Source organism: Peromyscus leucopus, chromosome 8b (genome assembly GCF_004664715.2).
Source record: "Peromyscus leucopus breed LL Stock chromosome 8b, UCI_PerLeu_2.1, whole genome shotgun sequence".
NCBI classification, from domain to species: domain Eukaryota; kingdom Metazoa; phylum Chordata; class Mammalia; order Rodentia; family Cricetidae; genus Peromyscus; species Peromyscus leucopus.
In genome coordinates, this window is record NC_051086.1 from 89,074,674 (window position 1) to 89,096,934 (window position 22,261).

At 52.5% G+C, this 22,261-nt stretch overlaps 2 protein-coding genes across 4 annotated transcripts in view; both read left to right on the top strand.

Annotated features, from left to right (window-relative positions):
• The window catches only part of Plekhm1 (pleckstrin homology and RUN domain containing M1), a 50,688-nt gene extending 32,123 nt beyond the window's left edge, over positions 1-18,565 (top strand). For 2 of the 3 annotated variants that reach the window (XR_005090387.1, XR_005090386.1), the window contains 7 exons: positions 267-549; positions 4,576-5,496; positions 8,251-8,396; positions 11,236-11,430; positions 15,036-15,099; positions 15,695-15,852; positions 16,621-18,565. Coding sequence is in view for 1 of the 3 variants with exons in the window: in XM_028882657.2 (XP_028738490.1) it covers positions 267-549; positions 4,576-5,496; positions 8,251-8,396; positions 11,236-11,430; positions 15,016-15,099; positions 15,695-15,852; positions 16,621-16,735 (1,902 nt within the window). In the remaining 2 variants the exon portion in view is untranslated. Of the gene's footprint in view, positions 1-266; positions 550-4,575; positions 5,497-8,250; positions 8,397-11,235; positions 11,431-15,015; positions 15,100-15,694; positions 15,853-16,620 lie in introns of all 3 variants that reach the window. The other variant, XM_028882657.2, reaches the window with a different exon arrangement.
• A 1,233-nt stretch (positions 18,566-19,798) lies between these two features.
• The window catches only part of Arhgap27 (Rho GTPase activating protein 27), a 29,008-nt gene continuing 26,545 nt past the window's right edge, over positions 19,799-22,261 (top strand). Inside the window, exons 1-2 of the mRNA XM_028882658.2 lie at positions 19,799-20,426; positions 21,360-21,490. The gene's annotated coding sequence lies outside the window, so the exon portion shown is untranslated. The remainder of the gene's footprint in view (positions 20,427-21,359; positions 21,491-22,261) is intronic.

Consider the following 22,261-nt stretch of genomic DNA (forward strand, 5'->3'; position numbering starts at 1 on the left):
ACCTATGTGAGTGTGTATGTGTATGTCCACGAAGGCCAGAAGAGGGTATTAGATTCCCTGGAGCTGGAGTTACAGGGGGTTGGGAGTCACCCAATGTGGGTGCTGGGAACCAAACTTCAGTCCTTTGCAAGAGTAACAAGTGCTCTTAACCTCAGAGCCATCTCTCCAGCTCCATATACACTCATATTTTTTATTTTATTGTATGTGAACTGTAACAAAATATTTTTAAACTCTTAAAAGGCTGCCTTGTTATTTTTTCCTTATAGAAAAACAAGAGCTGGATTTCTGAAGATGACTTCTGCCGACCTCCCCAGGAGCATGCTCCCAAGAGTGCTTCTGATCTCTTCACATCTCCTTTGCAAGGGACTCCAGAGTCAAGGCCTGCTCTCCATAGGTGTTTTTCTCAAGGACCAAGAAAGAGCTGTTCCCTGGGGGCATTAGACAAAGCGTGTGTGCCTTCACCAGGCTGGAGGAATTCCAGAGCAGCCCCAGCAGCCCTGCTGGCACAAGATCATAAAAATTTCTGCGTGGTGCATCGGAGGCAGATGGGTAGGTATCTCTGCAGAGTCCCGTCCCCAGGGACAGTGTCTTTCAAAAGGCAACTCTCGGTCCTCTTTGCCATTGCAAGCAGGTGGTGTGTCCTTCCAGAGGGTAGAAGCAAGGGGACACGTAGACAGCCGGGGAAGCACTTCCGGAAAGGTGCTGTGCTTGTTTACACAGTCCACTAGAGCAGTGTCAGAACTGCCTGCAGGATGCCGCACTCAGGAGGTTCAGCAGGACCAGCCAGCCAGGCCACCTGTGCCTCAGAAAAACAAGGACCAACAAAGACATGATCACAAAATTAAAGATGCCTGTTTGGTCTTTGAGACAGGCTCTTTCTGTATAGCCCTGGCTTTCATAATGCTTACTGCGTAGCTGAGAATGGCCTCAAACTCACGGCCGTCTTTGTGCGCTAGCTCTGAGGTCCTAGGAGTGCAGGCGTGGGCCACTGCTCCTAGCTTATGTCATCTACTGAAATGGAAATATGGTCAATGAAATTCAGGACGGCAAAGCCCAGCTGGGTACCATAGACCTAGAATCTCAGCTGCTCAGTAGGTGGAGGCAGGAGGATCTCACGTTCATGGGACACAGAGTGAGTTCAAGGCCAGCTTGGGGAACTTAGCATAAACTTATTTCAAAAAAGTAAAATGACATACTGTGGATATAGCTCAGTGGTCAGACACTGACCTAAGGGGTGAAGCCCTGGGTTCAGTCTCCAGTTCTGTGGAAGATGAAACCATGGCATTTAGGATTGCAGAGAGCCCATGATTCCTTCCGTAACTCAGAGGAGAACCTGTCCTTGAAGGCCCGCTGTCCTAATGGCTCCTTTATCTTGGATGGTCAAGGAGCAGCCCTAGCAGGCTTTATCAGACCTGCTGTGAGTGTCAGCTCTCTACGTGCTGTTTATGGTATGGCTTGATCTCCACATCCTGAAAATTCCAGAAAGCATTAAATAATCCTCAACTAATTTTTCAGTAACCCTCTGCCACGGACTGGCCCATCGGGGGTAGGAGAACCAGGGCTTGGGTAGTCAGGAAGGCAAGGATTCGTCGAATGACTGACAGACAACACACTCAGAAGTGGTTTGAATCTGTTGCTATTTTACTTCTGTAAATCAGTAGTTTATATACAGAAAAGAAAACTATCAAGTTATACAAGGAGCAACAAGAGCTTGGCAATAATTCAATTACATCATCTTTAAAAACCAGCAAGCACATAATTATTAATCAGTGCTAGACATATCCCTTTACCCACAAGAACTTTATGACCCACAGAGCAGTCTGTGATTTCTAAACTTAACACAGTCCCTAGACTTGTGCAGACTTCTTACGGTTGCAGCTGTGTCCTTCATCTTATCTCAGCAGTTTCCTAGTTTATTATGCACTTCTACTTTTTTGGTTCCCATGGCCCATTTAGCCAATTTGGATGCTGTAGACCCTCTCTAAGTCTTTCTTTAGTTCTTTTACCACATATCTCTTCTAATATAAACCTTTTTACCTGCTGGAATATGGACTCTTGTACTTTTACACCTGTAAGGGGAAGGGGTTCTGCTGTAGTCTTTAAGTTTCCCATGATGAACTTCCTCAACAGAGGGGCCCACCATCTGCCTCCTATGAGATAATGTTTTCTACCATAAATCACTTTAGTTGGGATTTCTAAGAGATTCCTAGTGGGTGAGTGTTCATTCCCTAGAAGTACCTGAACCTTTATACTTTCTTTATCTAGCGGCTTGGGGTCTTTAAGAAAAGCTCATTCTGCTATATCTGATTAAGATCCATGTCCAGCTTCCCCTTTCCTCCATAGTTCACAACCCAAGCATTCATTAATTTTGGCTGTGCTTCATAGATTAATTAGAATATTATCAGAAAAGCAGTTATATAGAACCCATAGCTCAGGGAGCTCATGATCTGTGAAGTATATCTTCTTTGAGAAGTAAGCATAACTCGGGCACTCTGCCAGGGACCTCCAGGGAGCTTAGTCCCGTGGGACACATATCTCCTATCCGCTATTATTGACATAATTGTTCATGTCACACGGACGACACTGGAGTTGGTATGGCAACCCTCAGAGTGTTTTGGTTTAGTTTTTGTTTGTTATTCCAAAACACGGTCTCACTGTGTAGCTCTGGCTACCCTGGAACTATGTAGACCAGGCTGGCTTCAAACTCACCTGCCTTTGTCTCCTGAGTGTTGGGATTATAAGCCTGTGCTGCCACACCCAGCTGGTTTTTTGTTTTTTTGTTTGTTTGTTTGTTTGTTTTGTTGTTTTTGTTTGTTTTATTTTTGAGACAAGGTCTCACACTGTAGCACAGGTTGACCTGAAACTTAACTGCTCAACCTAAATTTGGCCTCAAATTCGTCACAATCTTCTGGCCTTAGCTTCTTGAATACTGAGATTAAAAACATGAGTCACCAAACCCACAGATTTCGCTTGAGGTTGCGCTCTCTCTCTCTCTCTCTCTCTCTCTCTCTTCTCTCTCTCTCTTCTCTCTCTCTCTCTCTCATTTTCTGATGGTAAGCAGTCAGCAGAGGACTTGCCAAAACCCTGGTCTCTGTGTTGGCTTCTCTTGGGCTTGTCTCTCATGGTTGACTGTAATCTCTAACCACAGAGAACCAGTGTTTCATGATTAAGGCTGTTTGTTCCCTGTCACTCTAGTCCGGACTGGAAGAAAGAATCATGTGTCTTTTTGACTCCTGCTTGGGGGGTGGTTCCCGGGGAGTCGGGAACAATGAGCAGTGTGAGGCACACAGGTACTCACTCACTTACCAAAGCACCACTAATGCAGTAGATAGTTCTGAATGTGCCAGGTACCATCTGCGATGTGTCCAGCACTACCCCAGGTGCTTAGCACAGTGTCCTATCTTCCTGAACCTTCCTACGCTTCCCCCATCAGAATATAAGGAAATTGACCAGTAAATGTTGTGTGGTCAATGGTGATGATGGGGAGCCATCCATAGTGCTCAGAGGGGGGCAAGTGTTGTTAGGGTTTGACCAGGGCATCCTCACAGGTGAGGTGACTTTCAGGGTGAAAGAGCGCACATGAAGTGATCTGCATTTCAATCAGGAGAAGGTCCAGGGGGCCATGGTAACCAGGGTAGACGGGAGTGGGGAATGGTGGTATGAAGGCATGAGGTGTGTGGGACTGAGGCCCATGGGCCACAGGACGTGCTTGGGTATTGGTTCTGAGCATCTCATGACCTGGCTGATTTAAACATACGTTGTTTTAGTATTATTTACTTACGTGTGCCTGTGTTCACATAAATCCCTTAAAGCAGGTGAGAATAGCTAGGAGGGGGTGGCCATGGAGCTGAGGCACAGCACTGAGCCCCAAGCACTTCAGGCATAGGAATCGGGGAGATGAAGGCTAGAAGTGAGGGCTTTAGGGAGGCCTTTTTGGATTGACAAGGTAGGCTTTGGTGACCCTCAAGGGCTCAGTTGTAATGGCATGAGGAGATGAGAACGTAATGGGACCAGGTTCAAGAAGGAACGGGAGCAGGGAAGCCAGAGACAATGCTTGGGTGTCCCTCGTGGGTTTTGGGAAAGGAGACTAAGAAGCAGGGTGGTGGTTAAAGGTGGCGTCAAGAGAAAAGGAGTTTTTAAGCCTGGAAGGAAGACAGCAACATGTGTGCTGAAGGAATGATCCAGTAGAAAAAGGAGAAGGGGCAATGTTGGAGAGGAGAGAACTGCTGGAGAGATGTCCTTGAGTGGGTCAGGGGAGGGACTGGCCTCAGTCGAGGCAGTTAGCAGGTGTGGGTACAGATGCTGAGCGGGGCCGTGCAGTGAGGAGGCCCATGGAGGAGTCTGAGCACTTGCGTGTTTTCAGTGAAATGTTGGAGGGGAGGTCACCAGCTGTGGGGATGGCAGGTGGAGATTCGCAAAAACACTCCATCTGGCTTTCGGGGTCCCGTTTGAAAGTGCTTGGGGCCACTTTCTAATGACAGTCACTCTCCCATGGAAGGACACTGGGCACCGGTTGTGGCTTTGAATTGTAAAGGGACAGGCCCATAGTCTAAAGTGCTGCTTTTCTTCCACTAGGCCTGTCTAACCCGTTCCGGGGCCTCTTGAAGCTGGGCACAGTAGCCCGGCGAGGCGCCATGGGCATCTGGAAGGAGTTCTTTTGTGAGCTGTCCCCTCTGGAGCTCCGCCTCTACCTGAGTGATGAGGAGCGCACCTGTGTGGAGAGCTGCTCCTTGCTGCGATGCGAGGCCGTGGGGCCAGCCCACAGTGATGGACGGTTTGAGTTGGTCTTCTCGGGCAAGAAGCTGCCACTGCGTGCCTCCTCCCAGGACGAGGCCGAAGACTGGCTTGACCGTGTGCGGGAGGCTCTGCAGAAGGTGCGTCCTCAGCAGGAGGATGAGTGGGTGAATGTCCAGTACCCAGACCTACCTGAGGATGACCTAGAGGCTCCACCAGACAGCCTCCCCCCTCACTCAGCCCTGCTCCCAGAGCCTGCAGGTGGCCAGAGCATGCAGCTGGACTGGACATCTGCCCAGGTTCCAGAGCCAGATGCTATCAAAGAGTCCCTTTTGTACCTGTATACAGACCGGACCTGGGTCCCCTACATTTTTTCCCTGTCCTTGGAGTCTCTAAAATGTTTCCGTGTAAGAAATAACGAGAAGATGCTAAGTGACAGTCATGGAGTGGAGACCATCCGAGACATCTTGCCAGACGCCAGCCTTGGGGGCCCAGCCTTCTTCAAAATCATCACGGCCAAAGCCGTCCTGAAACTGCAGGCCAAGAACACTGAGGAGGCCGCCCTGTGGAGAGACCTGGTCCGAAAGGTGCTGGCATCTTACTTGGAGTCAGCTGAGGAGGCTGTGACCCTCGGGGGAAGTCTGGATGAAAATTGTCAGGAGGTGCTGAAGTTTGCCACCCGGGAGAATGGCTTCCTGCTCCAGTACCTCGTGGCCATCCCCACTGAGAAGGGCCTTGACTCCCAGGGCTGCTTCTGCGCAGGTGCTGACTGACCCTCCCGCCAACCCTAGCTGGCTGTGCTCTTCTTCCTGTGGGGTCCTCAGTTTGGGCTCCCCACCAGGGCCTTCATCCTTCCCATAGCTGATACAGCAGGTAGCGCCTGCCCTGCAGCCTCTGCTTCTCCACAGCGCCCTCTGTGGACAGCCCCCTGCCTGTCACTTGACACCTACTGTTGGGTGGCCCTGTGGGTGGCAGTTCTGCTTCCTGAACCCTCTGTCCTTCCTGCTTTATGTTATTGCTGCACTGAATATACTTTTGTTGCAAGGGATATAGGATTCTTTCAAAGCATGTATGCTTGCAGACTTTTGTAAGACATGCTACTCAGTGCTGTCCAGTAGGGCTTCTGTAATGATGAAAGCGTCTGGGTCTGTGCTTTCCAATCGTAGTTACAGGTTACATGTGGCCACTGCATGCTTAAAGTGTGACTGTATAATTAAGAGCTGAGTTTTCCATTTACTTAACTTTAAAGATGGCCTCTGGCTTTGAGCCACTGTGTTGGGCAGTATATTGCTCCACAGTTTAGGCGCTCATCCTTCCCTCATGTCATATAGCCCAGGCTGGCCTTGAACTTGTTATATAACTGAAGAGAACCTTGAACTCTTGGTCCTCCTGCCTTCCTAAGTGCTGGGATTATAGACATGTGCTACCGTTCCCTGACCTCCACACACATCCTTGGCATGTGTGTTCACACGTGCGCGCGCGCACGCCACACACACACACGAATTTCTTTCTTTCTTTTTGAGGTTGAGTCTCACTATGTAGCTGAAGCTGGTCTTGAATTCTTGCTGCCTCAGCTTCCTGAGTAGTGGAATTATAGGCATCTGCCATCACACCTAGTTGGCTTTTCTGTCCTTTTCTCATATACATATTGTTCTATGTGAAGGATTCTGCTTGTCAGTATCATGGGAGGGATCTGATCCTGTGCAGGGCACAAAGCCAGATGCTTCGTTTGGATTATCTCATTCTTTTTTTTTTTTTTTTTTCCTCAGTGTATCCTTGTAGAATTAAGGGCTACTATTTTCTCTGCTTATAGTATTGGTGAGGAAACTGGAGCCCAAAGCTAGTGTCTCGTCTCAGGCTCTTAGTATATGCAAGAGGCAGAATTGGACTTTGATGATTGTGTTCCAGAACCTGTGCTCATGGGCATGACACCAGAGGGCCCCGGTTTCATGCTGTTCCACTGTCTGCCTTCCATTGGCACCTCTTCCCACCACCCCCTGGACTTGCTGTCCAGGGGAGATGTCAGCTGCCCTGTTGCGGAAGAATGGAGCAGAAAGCTGAGCTGTCCTGCTGGGGTGGAGCCCATGGGACCATAGAGGGAAGCCCGCTTCAAGTGCCTGGAAGGAAGTGGCCTGTGGCAGCCCCTGGAGGGTGGGGGAAGGGGCTGAGCAGAGCTTCCTGCAGAAAACACCTGCAAACCTCTGCCTGCCCCAGCACTCACCCTCCGCTCTTGTGGGGGAGGCTCCTGTCCGTGGGAGTGAGTACTAGAAGGAGAACTCTTCCCTGTGACTGTCACCTGCCAGCCTCCCATCTGAGACCTGTAAACCTAGGGAGCTTTCTGTATTGCTGCCCTGTCTGTGGCCAGGAAGATGCCAACCAGTGATATTTGTGTTAAAACTCATAGTTTACAGGGCACTTGCATTATTTACACTTTGTCATGACCTCGCAAAATAGCTGGCAGTAGCTAAGTTATACAGTGAAACAGAACCTTAGGACAGTTAGGTGAAGGTCAAGACGAGGCAGCTGATCAGCAAGAAAGCCAGTGGGAGGCAGGGGGTGATTACGCACTGAAATTGGATGTTAGCTTTTTGCCCTGGGCACTCCTGACTCTCGCTGCTCTCTGGTATGGAGAGATCACTGCCCACTGTCCTGAGATACATTACTAGAGACTCAGTGGACTCCATGTTATGTCTGGGTCCAGCTGTTCCTGCTGGCTTCCCCAGCTACTCCTGTGGCTGGACCTCTCTCCACAGATCCGTCACTGCCGGTCAAGGTTCTCGCCTTGTTGCTCTTGTTTCTGAGCCCCGTGGAGAGGTGGCAGTGCAGGTTGGCACTGGTGAGCAGGCCATGGAGCCCGTGCACAGAGGTGGCTGTAGAGAATGCTGGCTTTGCGGCCAACCGAGCCCAAATCTGAGTGCCACCTACCACTTGTCTTGGCATGGCCTGACAGATGTCTTCCTGTGAGTTTGTTTTGAGACAGGTTCTTACTGTGTAACCCTAAGCTGACCTCAAACTCACAGTCCTCCTCCCTCGGCCTCCCTCCCAGACCCAGCAATCATTGTTTAATAGTATGCTGTCATAATCAGCAGTTTGGCCAGGTGTGATGGTGCAGGCCTTTAATCCCAGTACTTGGGAGGCGGAAAGCAGGCGGGTCTCTCTGAGTTCAAGACCAGCCTGTTCTGCATAAATAGTAAGACCCTGTCTCAAAAAAAAAAAAAAAAGTTATTTTAAGTGGTAGAAATATGAGTGCTTTAAAAAAATTGTATATTTATTAATAGAAAGAGGAGGTCAGAGGACTCAGTTCTCTCTTCTACCATGTGGGTTCCAGGAATCAAACCTCAGTCCTTTAGTCGTCAGGCTTGGTGGCAAGTGCCTTTTCCCACCGAGCCATCTGGCTGGCCCATTGTGACTGTTCTTATCTTTATACTAGCAGGCCTTTCCCACTGTAGCAGGTCCCTTGTTCCATGAAGCTGCCTCTGAGCCCACTCCTCACTCACCCACCGTCCATTCCCCTAGGCTGCTCCCGTCAGATTGGCTTCTCCTTTGTACGACCCAAGCTCTGTGCCTTCTCTGGCCTGTATTACTGTGACTTCTGCCACCAAGACGATGCCTCAGTGATTCCAGCCAGGATCATCCACAACTGGGACCTCACCAAGCGCCCGGTAAGTCCCCAGGCCAGGCTGTCATTGGTCACACAGAGCTGCTCTGTGACTGAGAAACATTCTCCCCTGGGCTGCCTGTTTGGAGGACTGTGGCTGTAGGAAAGCCAGAGTCACCGTTTCAGGCCCTGAGATGTGGGACAGAAAGCTTGGTGTCTGTCCGCAGCCCATGAACAGGGCTTTGTAAAACTCTGCCTTGGTCCCCAGTGGCCACCTCAGGACAGTTCCTCAGGACAGTTCCCTGAAGCTCAGCTAGCAACAGAGTTGTTTAAAACACTGGTAGTGAGGTTGGTCAGTGGAGAGTTAGGAGAGTAGATTTCCTACGCTGGTGGATGGACGGACTGACATACAGATGGGTGGGTAGTGGCTAGAGGGCGAGCCAGCAGGCTGCACCCCTTAGTCAGCTCTGCTTCCGCTGCTCCTCTGGGGCCAGGCCAACTGCACGTCACTGCAGGGAAGAGAAAGCATTTTTCTAGGTCATGCGGATGGTTATTACTTCACCCCTACAACTTAGAGAAGCCCAAAAAGACAGGTCAAAATTAGCTGTTATCGTTGAGGATAACCACCATTCAGAGTTTTTAACCTCTGAGCATCGGTGTTTTCGACTGTAAAATGGCCATGCTAATTTTTAAAGTATTTTGAGACATATCCTTTTCTGTGTATTTGTTTACATAACTATCTGGACTCACCTTGCTTTAGCACATTTTGTTTATTTAATATTATATCTTGGGTACTTTTTTTTATTACTCTGTGTGTGTGTGTGTGTGTGTGTGTGTGTGTGTGTGTGTGTGTTCGGTATGTGCAAACACTAGTCTGTTCTCTCTTCCCACCATGTGTGTCCTGGGGATTGAACTGGCTCATCAGGCTTGGCTGCAGACCCCTTTACCTGCTGAGCCCTCTTGGATGGCCCTTAGGTACCTTTATCATGTATACTTCTGGAGGAGATTGCTTACTTGCTTGTGAGAGTCTCATAGTGCCTGTCAACAGTGCCTTTCTTTCCTCACAAGCTGTTACACTTCCATCCCTAGGGCCACTTACCAGGGTCTTTCTTCAGAACAGACTTGGCTTTCTCCCAAGGGCATGGACCTAGAAACCCAAGGAAGGAGCTGTTTGCTTCTGTCAGAGCCTGTGGGCTGCAGTCTTGGTTTTGGATGTGTCCCACCATACAGGGATGGTGACTCTGAGTCAGTTTCACTCCTGTGGTGAGGAGAAACCCCAACACTGGCTTTGTTTTGGCCTTCTGTTGTTTACCTTGTCTCCACCCTTTGCCCTCAGTATCGACTATTCAACTGCAAAGAGGAATGTAAACCTTAAAATTCAGAGATGCACATGAGCCCGCAACAGTAAAAGAGCACTCAGCCTAGTACTTCTGTGGAGCGCCCCATTCACTGCTGGAATCTCTGTGCCTCATCTTTTCCCTCACTGGGGACATTGCAGTCCTGTTCCAGATGCCTCTGGGACCAGGAAACAGCCAGTTCTCCCTCAGCAGTCACTGGCTTGGGAAAATTCAAAACAGAGTAGTTGGCCCAAGGATTGGGGACTTCATTGTTTGCTGCTCCTGCGCTGGCTGACCCACTTGTGCTGAGATCCAGCTGGCATCCTGGCAGAACACCAGCCCAGAACCAGGGTTCTGCTGTGGCCTGTCTCTTCCATGCCCGTGGGATACAAACAGCCTGTGGGGAGCGTGAAGCCCCGTGTGCATGGCTAGGCAGTGTTTAGCACATATTGCTGGATGTTGTTTCCGAGGAACCTTGCCTAGGGACAGAGACTGAGTTGTGGGAAGAGCTGGGCTCAGTCTGGAAGGTAGCAATTTGACCCCAGTCACCAGGGTTTGCCACTGGGCTTTGCCTAGACTAGGGGCTGTTAGCTCGGGGCTCTGGCACATGGGAAATACAGTTATCTATTGTTGGGGGAGATGATAGCTGCTGACAGTTGGGAGATAGGATCAGGGTCCCTCCAGCCCCGAGTATGTGGGCGCTCTCCTGAGGATCCCATTATTCATGCCCTGCCCCTCGGGCTCTGACACTGTGGCAGCGGCAGCAGATTTCATTTACTGAGGATATGCATGCAGCCTGTCAGGCCCTGTGCCAAAGCTTATGTCTTTTAGTGTAAACTCAAAATAATGTCATGAAGTATGCTTCGATTTTCCTCCAGCAAACCTTAGCTCTTGGCCACAGGAAACAGAGTTTATGGCAGCCCTGTGTGAGAGCCCATGCCTGCTGGCCTCTGCCATCCACAGGCAAGTGGGAGGAGCCACTTTAGCTTCTCTGGGCTGTTTTACCATCTGTGAAATGGGCACTGCTACCTCTCCCCAGGGATGGATCTGAAGATGAGAGAATATAAAGTGTGGAGCACAGGCAGTTGAGACCCAGTAAGACTATCCTCAAGTAGTGGCAAGAGCTGAGGGCACTTAGGAATGTCATGGAGCTCTGTCTGCTCTGTAGCTTCCTGTAGCTGGAGCTTGATGGCAGCGGAGTCACCTGGTTCCTGAGTTAGGGCCCAGAGGACAGCATGTTTCCTGTAGGCAGGAAAGGGGGGCTGGGAGGACAGGAAAGTGTGGAGAGTCTGTGAGGGCTGTGGGGAGGGCACCTCCCTTGTCTCAGCATGGTCAGAGTCAACAACAGGATTGGAGTCAGACTGGTGTCAGATATTGACTAGACTGTTTTCTGAGCTGCGTGACCTTGGTTAAGTGGCCTCAATTCTCTGACCTTCTTTCCTGGTCTGTAACTTGAAGAAAGTACCATTCCGTGGGGACAGGCTGCAGGCAGGTTTGAACTAGGTAACACAGCATCCAGCTGGAAGCCTTGGCTAAGCAGGCAAAGTCTTCCCTGGATTTTTCCAGGTCTGCCGGCAGGCCCTGAAGTTCCTGGCACAGATCCGGGCCCAGCCCCTTATCAACCTGCAGCTGGTGAACGCCTCTCTGTATGAGCATGTGGAGCGCATGCACCTCATTGGCAGGAGCCGGGAACAGCTGAAGCTTCTGGGGGACTACCTGGGCCTGTGCAGAAGTGGTGCCCTGAAGGAGTTGAAGCAAAAGGTGAGTGCTCTTCATGTGCACATGCACCTGTGTGCACACACACCAGCCAAAGCCTGGGCAGTGTGTCCCTGGGAGATGCCAGAGCTGAGCTGGAACTTCCCTCTGGGCTAAATCACTGTATCCTTTGAGGGTGGTGTGTGGTTTTGTTCATACGTTCATTCATTCGTTTAACAAATGTTTATTGAGAACAACTGTTCCAAGTGCCTGGAGAAGTAGGTGAATACTGTGCTGAGTAAAGCAGACGGAGGGCCTCCCTTCAAGAAGCCACTGCTCTGGCGGGAAGCAGGGGAGCCAGCAGCACCTCCAACCAGGGCCAAAGGGAGGACGAGAGGAAGGATGCTCCAGATGTACAGAGAGACACATCTGACCTGAAGGTCGGGAAGATACATCAGAAAGACTTCTGGAGGGAGGGACTTCTGAATAGACCTAAAAAGCAAAAGAAGTTACAGAGGGAAGGAGGAGAAGAAGAGGGTTGGCTGAGGAGAGACACACATGGGCCATGAAGAAAGCACCATGCATGGAAAGCTCATGGAGGAGGACAGGATGGGCAGAGCAGTAAAGGGCAGAATGGAGAAGGATGCCAGCCCGCCTCATCCCTTGGCTGCTTGCTGTCGTCTTTGGCAGCTTTCCTCTAGATCATCTGCAGCGTGTACAGTTGGCAACACTCTCGGGAGACCCCTCTAGAAGCCCCTTGTTACTCAGAGCCTAGATCTTCTAGTGCTCAAGAAATGGGAGGTGACCTTGGACTTCAGGATAGTCTTATAAGGTCTCTCTGTGACTGCCTTATAAACCTCAGGCCCCAACTCATGGCCAAAGGTGTGACTTTTGAGGGGCTGCACTCTCTTTGGGCCTTGGAGAAGAGCGAGGTGCACTGCCCGATATGGACTTTGTGTCTGCTTTGCTAGATGTCTGGAGACCAGAGGTGCCTACAGGCTGTCCTTCCCTAGCCTTGCTTCCCTAGGGGCCAGCCAGAGAGCACTGTCTGAGCATGTCTCCTCAGGCCCAGACATACTTCAGTTCTCCCAGAGGCCTACCTGCACTGTGCCTTGGGGATAGGTGTGTCCAGTGATGATCTCCTGACTATTGGGTAGGGCAGAGGGGAACACTGGCCCTTTTCTGCCCAGAACAGCCAATTAACCCCCCAGAGCTTTACCTCCTTCCACAGGGCCTAGAAGAACAGACAGCCTTTTGGGGGGCTCTGCACCTAAGATCAGCCCAGTACCTGGGTCTCCCTTTTTCCATGAAGTTGACCCATTTTCTGCTCCCAGGGATTCCAGGGGCCGGGGCTCCAAAGAATGTGTACACCTGCCCAGGGGCAAAATCTCTGGGTAGGAGAAAAGTCTCACTGCCCTCTCTGAAGGGCTGGGTGGATGGGTGACTGCAGCCTGGCTCACTCACCTTACCTGCTGACTTGTTCCCAACAGCCTCTGCCAGGCGCTCAGGCAGCCTGTCTCTGTCTCCATCTTCTTGACTCCCTGTCCCACCTTGGCTCAGCCCTGCTGTTAGAGAGCAGGCCAGGCTTGTGAAAGTCCTGTTTTATTTTAAAAATGTATTTGTATGTGTGCACATATGGTATATGTGCGCATGGGGGAAGGGAGGCTGCATACACCCGTGTACGTGAATGCAGAGGCCAAAGTTCTGTCCTGCTCCATGGCTCTTTGTCTTGTTCACTGGGGACAGTCTTTCACTGAACCTGGAGCTTGCCATTTTTTTTGGTTAGACTGGCTGGCCAGTGAGTCTCAGTGGTCTTCCTTTCTTTGCCCCCCACAACACTGGGGTTGCAGCCACACCCCAGCATTTTACATGGGTACTGGGAGTCCTAACTCAGGTCCAAATTTCTGTGCAGCAAGCATTCTTTCCCCCTGGAAGTTCCCTTTTAGAGGAAGCAAAGAGCAAGGGAGACTATAGGAGCAGCCCCTGCCTGACCTGGACCACTATATGGCTCCAGGAAGTATCTTTGGTGCTCTAAGCCTGTTTACCCATCCGTAAGGTGTGGACCATTGGTCTTGGTTATATGGCCTTCCTGAGTTGTGGTTAGGACCACATGAGAGCCTCAGTGTCTGGCCGTAACCAGCCATAGACAGGCAGGCAGATGGCTGGGTCCGCAGTGTATGTGTCCTCAGGAAGGGTACCCAAGCCAGCCTGGGCAGGAGCTAGAAGGGCCAGGAGGCTAGGAAGCTCCCAGGAAGTTAGTGGCCAGACGAAGGGTGGGACTTATATGAAACAGGCAAAATCCCTGGCCACCCATGAAAGGCTCCCCCATCACCTGGCCCTGGCAGGGTCCCTGCCTCCTTCCTCAGCCGGTTAACTTTGCTCCAGAGCACTGAGAGGGGTCTTCTTATTCTGTAGGGAGGGAAACTGAGGCCCAGGACCAGCTGTGTCCATCTCTGTATCTGCCCTTGACCAAACCTTACAGGAAAATCAGTTGCCGGCCACACTGGGAGTGACAGGCAAAGGTACAGTGACTCCCAAGGAAGGCCCTGGACCTCCTGGCTCCTAGGACTGGACAAAGGGAAGATGACAGGGATAATCTCCCCCAGATCAACCCCACCCTTCCTGCCAACTCAGGGCCAGTCTTTGTACCCCTCTGTTTTCCTGACTGTAAATGACAGTTCCTGTTCACACAAGCTGGAGGCTCACTGAGGCAAACTGGAGTCCTCGGCCCCAGGGTTCGGTGTAGCCTGCTCGGCTGTGTAGAATTCACCATCCTAGCCCTAGATTGGACTCCCCGTGGATCAGAACTGAGGCCATTGGCTAGGGCGTGGCCAGTCTCCCAGGGGCCTGGCACTGTCCTGTTCTAGATGTCCCGAGTACCCAGATAGGACCTCACTTCCCCAGCTTGGCATACCTTCCACTCCAGTACCCACACACATCTGCAGATGTTCTCTCTCCCTCCCTCAGGATGTGAGCTGGGGTCCCCACCACTGTTAGGAACCTGAGCAGGGCTGCTGTCCTGCCTTCATCTTTTGCTCCTCAACCTGAAGTAGGATCTGCTTTGCCTGGAGTATGAATCAGTTCCTCTCAGAGTCAGGGAAACCAGATACTTGAACATGACGGGGGGCGGGGGGTCCTCAAAACTGTTACAGTGGTGCACAGACTCAGTGGAGGGGTAGGTACGGGCCAGACTCTTGTGCTCAAGCTCTGATTCTCAACTCTGTGACCTCAGGCAAGTCATTGAACCTGTGCTTCCTGTCTTCTCAAAATGGGAGTTAAAATCAGACCGGCTTCACAGGATTACTACAAAGACTAGGTGCTTAGCCCAGTTCCGGGTACCAAGTGTCAGCATACATCATCCTCATCGCTCGGTAGTCACGTGTTTACAGTGTACCAGATAGATTCAGTAAATTAGTTAATCCTCCAAACAATTCCATGTCTCCCGGAAGGATGCCTGAGGTTCAGAGGTCACTTAACTTGCCCCAGATTACAGGGGCTAACTAATGCACTCAGGTGGGAGTCAGGCAGACTGATTTGTGCTCTTGGCCTGCCTGGTAACCCAGACCTGTGTTGCTGGCTGGTAGGCAGGGCTGAGGAGAAGAAAACAAGGAACTGGAGGTCTAACCTTGGAAGCCCGCCCTTCTGAGGAAGTGCTTGTATTGTCTTTGCAGGCTAAGCCACAGGAATTATCTCTTGGAGTCTCCTCACAAATTCAGTGTTGCTGACCTCCAGCAGGTGAGCATGCCGTACTCCCCACCCCTAAATCCTGGACTCACTAGAAGGTTCTTAATCCTGAAGAAATCTCAGAGAAATAGCAGAGGGGGGGGCGGGGGCTGGAGAGATAGCTTAATGGTCAAGAGCACCCACCGACTGCTCTTCCAGAGGACCCGGGTTCAATTCCCAGCACCCACATGGAGGCTCACACATGTCTGTAACTCCACTTCCAGGGGAATCTGACACCTTTACTCCAGTGCACTCCAGTGAAATTTTTAAATAAATTAAAGAAAAAAGAAATAGCAGAAGGGGCACCTGTGGTTAACTCAGGCCAGGCAGCAATCTTCAACAGTCCACCCCTCAGAATGGCTCCCTTTGTCCTCTCCTCCTGAGCAGTCATTGACCCCACCTCCTGGACTAACCAAAGGCTCCAGCCTCCCAAGGGTGACAGAGTAGCCTGGGATCCATCTGTAGGTCCCATACCCCAGTGACCTCAGGTGCAGGCTGATGCAGGGAGTTCTCCTTGCCCACAGAAGAGCAGTGGAAACAGGGAAGTTCTGAGGCAGGTGCTGTGGCAGTGGAACCACCTAAGACTGGTCTCCACTTGCTCCTGCAGATTGCAGAGGGGGTGTATGAAGGATTCCTCAAAGCCCTGATTGAGTTCGCCTCCCAGCACGTCTACCACTGTGACCTGTGCACCCAGCGAGGCTTCATCTGCCAGATCTGCCACCACCACGACATCATCTTTCCCTTTGAGTTTGACACCACAGTCAGGTACGAGGAGTAACATGGCCAGCTACCCTACAACCACAGTCTGACCCGGCGTCCCTGGTAACCCTCATCCTCTTATGCAGGGACATGCCGAACATCCACTCTGCTCTGCCGGTGCCCAGGATACTGTGACTGCCCAGAGCTGCCTGGGCTCACAGCCACCCCTTCCATTACCTTAGAGAGTAGATGGCTGCTGCCTCATGAAGTGGGATGTCTTTGAGCTCAGTCTACAGATGGTCAAGGGGTTGACAGTCTATCCCTAGCCCTTGAGCGCTAGCCTGAGGCTTAGCCAAGTGGGTACCTGGTAGCTGGTGCCTACCATGCCCCCAGCTGCAGTAAGTGGTGATTGCATTACTGCACATCATTAGAAGCCCCTGAACAGGGGTATATTCCCCAGTCTTCCCTTACCCCAAGTAGGAGTGGAAGGCTGAGCTAGAGGGATCATCCACTCACCTTCAGTGGATAAACCAGCCAGTGTCAACCCTGCATGGGCCGGGGCTGTTTAAACTGCTCTAAAGATAGGCAAGAAGTCACATAAACCCTCAAGCAGCACTTGGAAAGAATGAAGGAGGGCACAGAATATCAGTGGTCACGGGGTCACTTATGGGTTCAGTGTCTGAAGTGCTTTCCAAGAGAACTGGAGGGCAGCACACGTGAGTGTGGGCTGCACACAGAGCACAGCTTCTCTGGGGTCTGTCCGAGGCCCTGGCCAGCCTGGCCCCAGGCACGTCTAGATGACTGCAGTAGCAGCATCTGATGCTCTCTTCTCAGGTGTGCTGAATGCAGAACTGTCTTCCATCAGAGCTGCCAGGCTGTGGTGAGGAAGGGCTGTCCCCGCTGTGCCCGCCGGCGCAAGTACCAGGAACAGAAGAACATGGTCAGCTAACCCTGCTGTCCTGACCTTCCAAGGCCATCCAGCTGGGTTTGTCGTCAGCCTAGGCTTCTCTGTCTCCCTGTAAGGAAGACTCTCAGGTGTGCCCAGAGCTCTCACCTCCAGAGAAGGCCCAGGAAGTCCCAGTGATGCCCCCTGGCCCCTCAGTACCCTTCTGCTCCAGGAGGTGGGCACCCACCAGGTGCCTCTGCCCAGGGCCTGTCATCAGGCCTGGCTTATCTAGCTGTCATGCACCTCCATTAGGGCTGTTCATACACTGTGGAATGAGGCTTGGTGAGTACTTTCAACTCACATTCCTGAAGAAAAGGTCTAGTTTTTTAAGGTGGGTTCCCCCTCCCCTTCATATTTAAACAGAAAATATTTTTTTATTCTTGACCCTACCCAAGTCACCTAAGAAATGCAACCCTTCACCCAAGCAGATGGGCAAGAGCAGCCCCAACCCAGAGACAGGCATGGGACTGGGTGGACAGGCCTCTGTGGACTGGGTGGACAGGCCTCTGGACTGGGTGCCTTTCCTTTGCCCTTTTTGGTACTTTCTACCAAGAGTGCAAGTGTTATGTGCCAATGGCCCATCGTTGCAGGGCTACTCAGTTTCAGCGTCCACCTTCCCTCCCCTCTTCGTGCTCTCACCTGGAAAGTGTCCCGTCCTCTGGCAGACCCCCTGGCTCCTTTCTGGCCTGGGAGCACAGCACAGCAGGAGCAGGGGGATGACCAACACCAGCACTGTCAGCACTTTGAGCCTTCCTTGTTCAGGAAGACCATGATCTTGCCCACCTCATCCCCATGACCTCCTTAGTCCTGAATGTGGTAGTGCCAACCCCTGCCAGGGTAGAATAGGCTAGACACCAGAGAGGCTCCAAGGTCCAACTGTGGAGAATAGGTGCCATCCTTTGGCTACAGAGAGAGAGAGGGATGTGCTCAGAAGCTGCCCTGCAGAAACTTCATCAGCCCTAGTCTCACAAAGCCATGAGATCATAAAGCTTCAGTTTGCACCCAGTAGGACACTAGTGAGCTTCCTAGGAGCAGGGTTGCCCCTAAGAGGCTCTTGGGGCTGGTATGGCATCACCGATTGTTCTTGAGGTGATGTTCATAGCCTTGAGGCATTTTGGGGAATAGGTATGTACTGTGCTATCCCCACCTCTCCTGGACCCCGCAACCCTTCTGGCTATCCCAGAGTACTCAACTTAAAGGTGGAGGCTGCAGGTGGAATGGAGGGCCTCCCTGGAAATGTGCCTGTCATGTCTAGAGCAGAGGTTTCCCACCCTCCCTGAGGTGAATGAGCTGAGTCACCTCCTGAAGCTTGAAGAATTGTGCAATAGCAGAGGAGGCTGTAGGCAGGGAGCAGAGGCTGCCACACAGTTCCTAAGTCCCTATTATGGAAGACGGCGCTCTCCAGAGGTTGGGAAACCAAAGCTTCCAGAACCACGCAGTGTATCCATATCTGCACTCCACAGCCAGCATTAACAGTTCCCCCAAAATGACAGAGCCTCTTTGCTTTGGATCCTGAATGGGCAGGAGTCTGTCTCCTTGGGCTTGTTACATGAGAGTATTCCAGAACCTGCCTGAGGCAGCTGGATCCCTTCCACTGCCTGGACTGTACACGTTAGAGCTGGCCCTCACCCTTTCCTAAGCTGCTGATGTGCTCAAATGAGTCACTTACCCCGCCACCAGAAGAGCTCACGTGAACCTCGGCGGTGCCCACACTATTTAAGAGATGTGATTTTATGCAATATTCTGACAAGTGGGCCTTGGCAATGTAGAGAAGGCACTGCTTCTGTGCTGTTCGGCTGATTTTGCAGTAAAGAGCTGGTCTTTCTAACCAAAGTCTGGCTTCTGAATCTCAATCCTGCGGCTGCTGGGGACACACCAACCATCCGACCCACTCCCCTTAATCCTAGGCACTGGGGATTGCAGGGTCCATTGCCAGCCAAAGCGGCAGGGGAGAAGAGGTAAGTTACAGAATTTGGGTGGAGGTGGGAGCCTTTCAGGTTTACACCACTCAGCTGTAACTGCTGAAGCTCTCTTCCACCTTAAATGCCTGAACACAGATCACACACACCACACACACACACACACACACACACACACACACACACAACTAACCTGTGAAAGCTCAGGAATCTGGGTGAGGAAAGGAGCTCAGAGAGGGCAGGCAAGAAGGGCAAGCCCTGGCTCCTGGACTCATGGAGTAAGGGCTCAAGAGGCCTGTCTGCTGCCCTTCCCCGAGGTTCCAGGAGAAGCCCCCTACTGCCCGTAAGAACAAAAGAAGGAAACAGACTAAGGCCTAGGGAAACCAGGTTGCAGGAAAATGGGACAGAAAAAGACAACATCCAAGGCTACATTTCCTGACCTCGAGAACCTTCAGCCAGTGAGTGGGGTGCTCCTTGGCTGTCTATGAGCCAGCTTCTCCAGGGACCTAGAGAGAGAAGAGGAGCTGGATTTGGAGGGTGGGGGAGGCAGGCCCAGGAGAGGAGCTGATGCTGCTCCATCTTTGTCTCAGTCTTTCCTCCTCCTCCGGCACAGTGCCTCTGGGGACAGTTTCCCCTTCCTCTCCTGACCAGAACGGGGTGGGTGGGAAGACGAGTTCTCATCCCCAGAAAGTGCCTCCTATAATGAAAGTAACAAATAATAAAGTATATGTGCTTACCATCATTGTGTTTAGTGTACCTCATTTAAACTTCCCTGTGAGATTTAGGGAGGAATCGAGACCCAATAAAGCAGTACTCCATATCTAAAGGCCAGCTTGTGGCAGAGTTGGGCATCTGGCTGCTGTACCTGAGACAAGGTCCTAGCCAGCTGGCCAGGTGACTAGGGCAGTTAGGGAAGGACAAGGTAGGTGGAGGGAGAGAGTTCATTCAGCCTCTTCTTGTGCCATGTGCCTTCTCTGGTGGATCCTAAGATACCCAGCACAATGTGGACTCATTAGTGGACAAGACTAACAAAGTCAAAGACATGGAATGGAAGTTCAAGAAAATACGGGGGTGGGTGTGTCCAGCCGAACCTTCAGCCTTGGAGGGACATAGGCCTGGTGTGAGGGTTCCCGTGTCTCTGCTCAGGAGCCTTATGCAGCTCCTGGATGGAGATCTAGTTGGACCCCACACTTTCTAGGAGACCACAGAGAATAAGTATTCTGGTACTGGGGCTTGCCCTTGTCAGAAATGTTCACAGGCACAGCTCAGAGTGGTAAGGCTGCTTTCCCAGGAGGCAGGTGGTTCTCAAGAGCAAGGACCCTGGAACTACACTCGAGCTGCCTGCAGAGTACTGGACGGTGACTCTCCCCCCTACAACGATGAGGGTCAGTGGGAGTGTAATCTGGTCAGAAGTTGAGAGAAACTACCTCCCCCGCAGATCTCCATCCAGTCCCTGCCACTGCCTCCTCCCCGGAGACAGCCAGGTGTGGCCCAGGATCCCGGGGAAGGAGGGGGAAGGGTGGCGTCTCTGCTCCTGGAGCGCTGGCCCGGCCCAGAGGGGACAGGAAGCCAGGACACCGGGGATTGTCTCTTGCAAGCACAGCCCAGCCCCAGCCTGGGAGGAAGTTCTGCCGAGCGCTCTCCGCCGGTTATATTGTTGAACAGGAAACAGGGCACCGCGGGAGCAGGGCCGTGGAGCAGGCAGCGCCGGACGCGGACCCCACGCGCGTCTGCCGGGACAAGTGGAAGCTAGGCCAGCAGGCGAAAGTTCTGAGGTGCCCGGGTCGAGCTGGACTGAGGGAGGGGTGGTGCTGGGGAGGATGGTGGGAGAGCGGGAAAGGTGCCCCAGGTGGCCGTCCCCACCCTGGAGCCCTGCGCACCGCTTGCCCTTTTTGCTGCACTGGGGCAAGAGCAGCGCGAGCCTGGAGGAGGGCCTGGAGGCCCGATCCCCGGGGAGGAGCGTTAGATGTGGGGCTGCCTTCTGTCTGAGGGCGAGATGGGAATCAGCCCAAGTCCCCCAGTGCTGATTTAGGCTGATTTAGACGCCGTGGCGAGGGGCGACCGGGGCAAAAGATGCAGGAGACCTACCGGCTGAGGGTGCATTCTTGCTTCCAGGGATCCTCCCCGCTCTCGCATCCCTCCCCTTCTCTTCCTCTCCCCGGATAAAGGAAGGATCTGAGGCACGGGTCCCCTTGCCACACAACCCGAGACACTGCGCTCCTGTGAGTGTCCATGCAAGGGGACTCTAGTTTTTCCAGGCCCGGGCGGGCTGCGCCCTGAGAGGGCGGAGGTGCGCCAGGAATGGGTAGTGCTCTCAATCTGGCTGCAAAGGGCTCGCAGTTCGTGATTCAGGGTGCAAATAGCCTCGCTCAGAATGTGCATGCCGGGACGAGACAACCATCTCCAGCCGGGCATTCCCAGAGCATCGCACCCGCAAAATGCAGGGCCTCGAGGGCAGCAAATCCCTCCGGGATGGAGAGGGAGAAGCAGGACCCTTAAGCTCCTCTCGCTAACTACCCGTCAGCACCCCTTCCACGCAGTCCTCCCTCATGCCTTTTTTCCCCTTTGAAAACCCAGTCTCTCACATCTCCCAAGGGCCCCTGGCACAGGCATTATGGCTCCTCCTCCTCACCTTCCTAGACAAGCTGTATTGTGGACTGGGGACAGCCCTACTGAGTGTGGGTCTCCGCCTCTCCTCTCTGTGTCAGCTGTTCGGCGTGGTTCCTTCGGTCTCAGTCCCTGGAAGTCCCGCCCTCAGAGATGGTAGAGACCTCATCAGCAACCCTCCGCCAGCCCCGCCCATCCAGCCCATGGGCAGCCTGAGACCCTCCCAGCTAACGTGAGTGCGTAGGTGGGATCCTGGGGAAGGGGGCGTACCCGAGTGTCCACAACCCCAGGATTTGCCCGCCTAGCTCTAATCTGCCGTGATACCGCCTCCCAAGCTCAGGGTACTCAGTGACTCAGTTTACACCCCTTCCCCATCAAGGATTCTTGAAAACAAGAAGGCAAACTCCCTACTGCTGGTCCCCAGGCCACCTTGTAGGGCAGAAAACGGAGTGGTCAGCGTAGGGTTTTAGAGTGACCAGTACTTCCGGAGTAGGCCATCGGCCTCACTTTGTTGAAGGCACACAGTTGGGATCGTTCCTCTCCCCTCTACACCAGGCACCAACCAGACTGAACAGGCATGGGGGGGGGGCGTTATAATGATCATTCCAAAAAACTTTAGGGGACCCTGGTGACACTATCGCAATGCATCCTCTAGGAGCTACTCTCCCGGGCGCGCAGGCAGTGTAGGGGATCCCTACGCAGGTGCGCACACAGGAAGCCTCTTCTGCTAGAGGCCGCCTTGGGAGCTGGAGTGCAGGGGGCGGGCCGGGCCGGGCTGGGCGGGCCGGACTCCTAGTTCACGTGTGCAGCGAAGCCACTGCGAAAGGAAAGAGAAACCCAGAGAACCGGTTCTCCAGCCTGAGCTGTCCAAGCCCCTACGTCAAAGTCCCTGGACTAAGAAAGGCAGGGACACCCCTAAGGAGGAACAACTTGGGGGCTGCCCCAGAGCCTGCGCCCCAAAGCTAACCTCGCCTGCCCGGAGCGCATACTCCTAAAGGGAGGG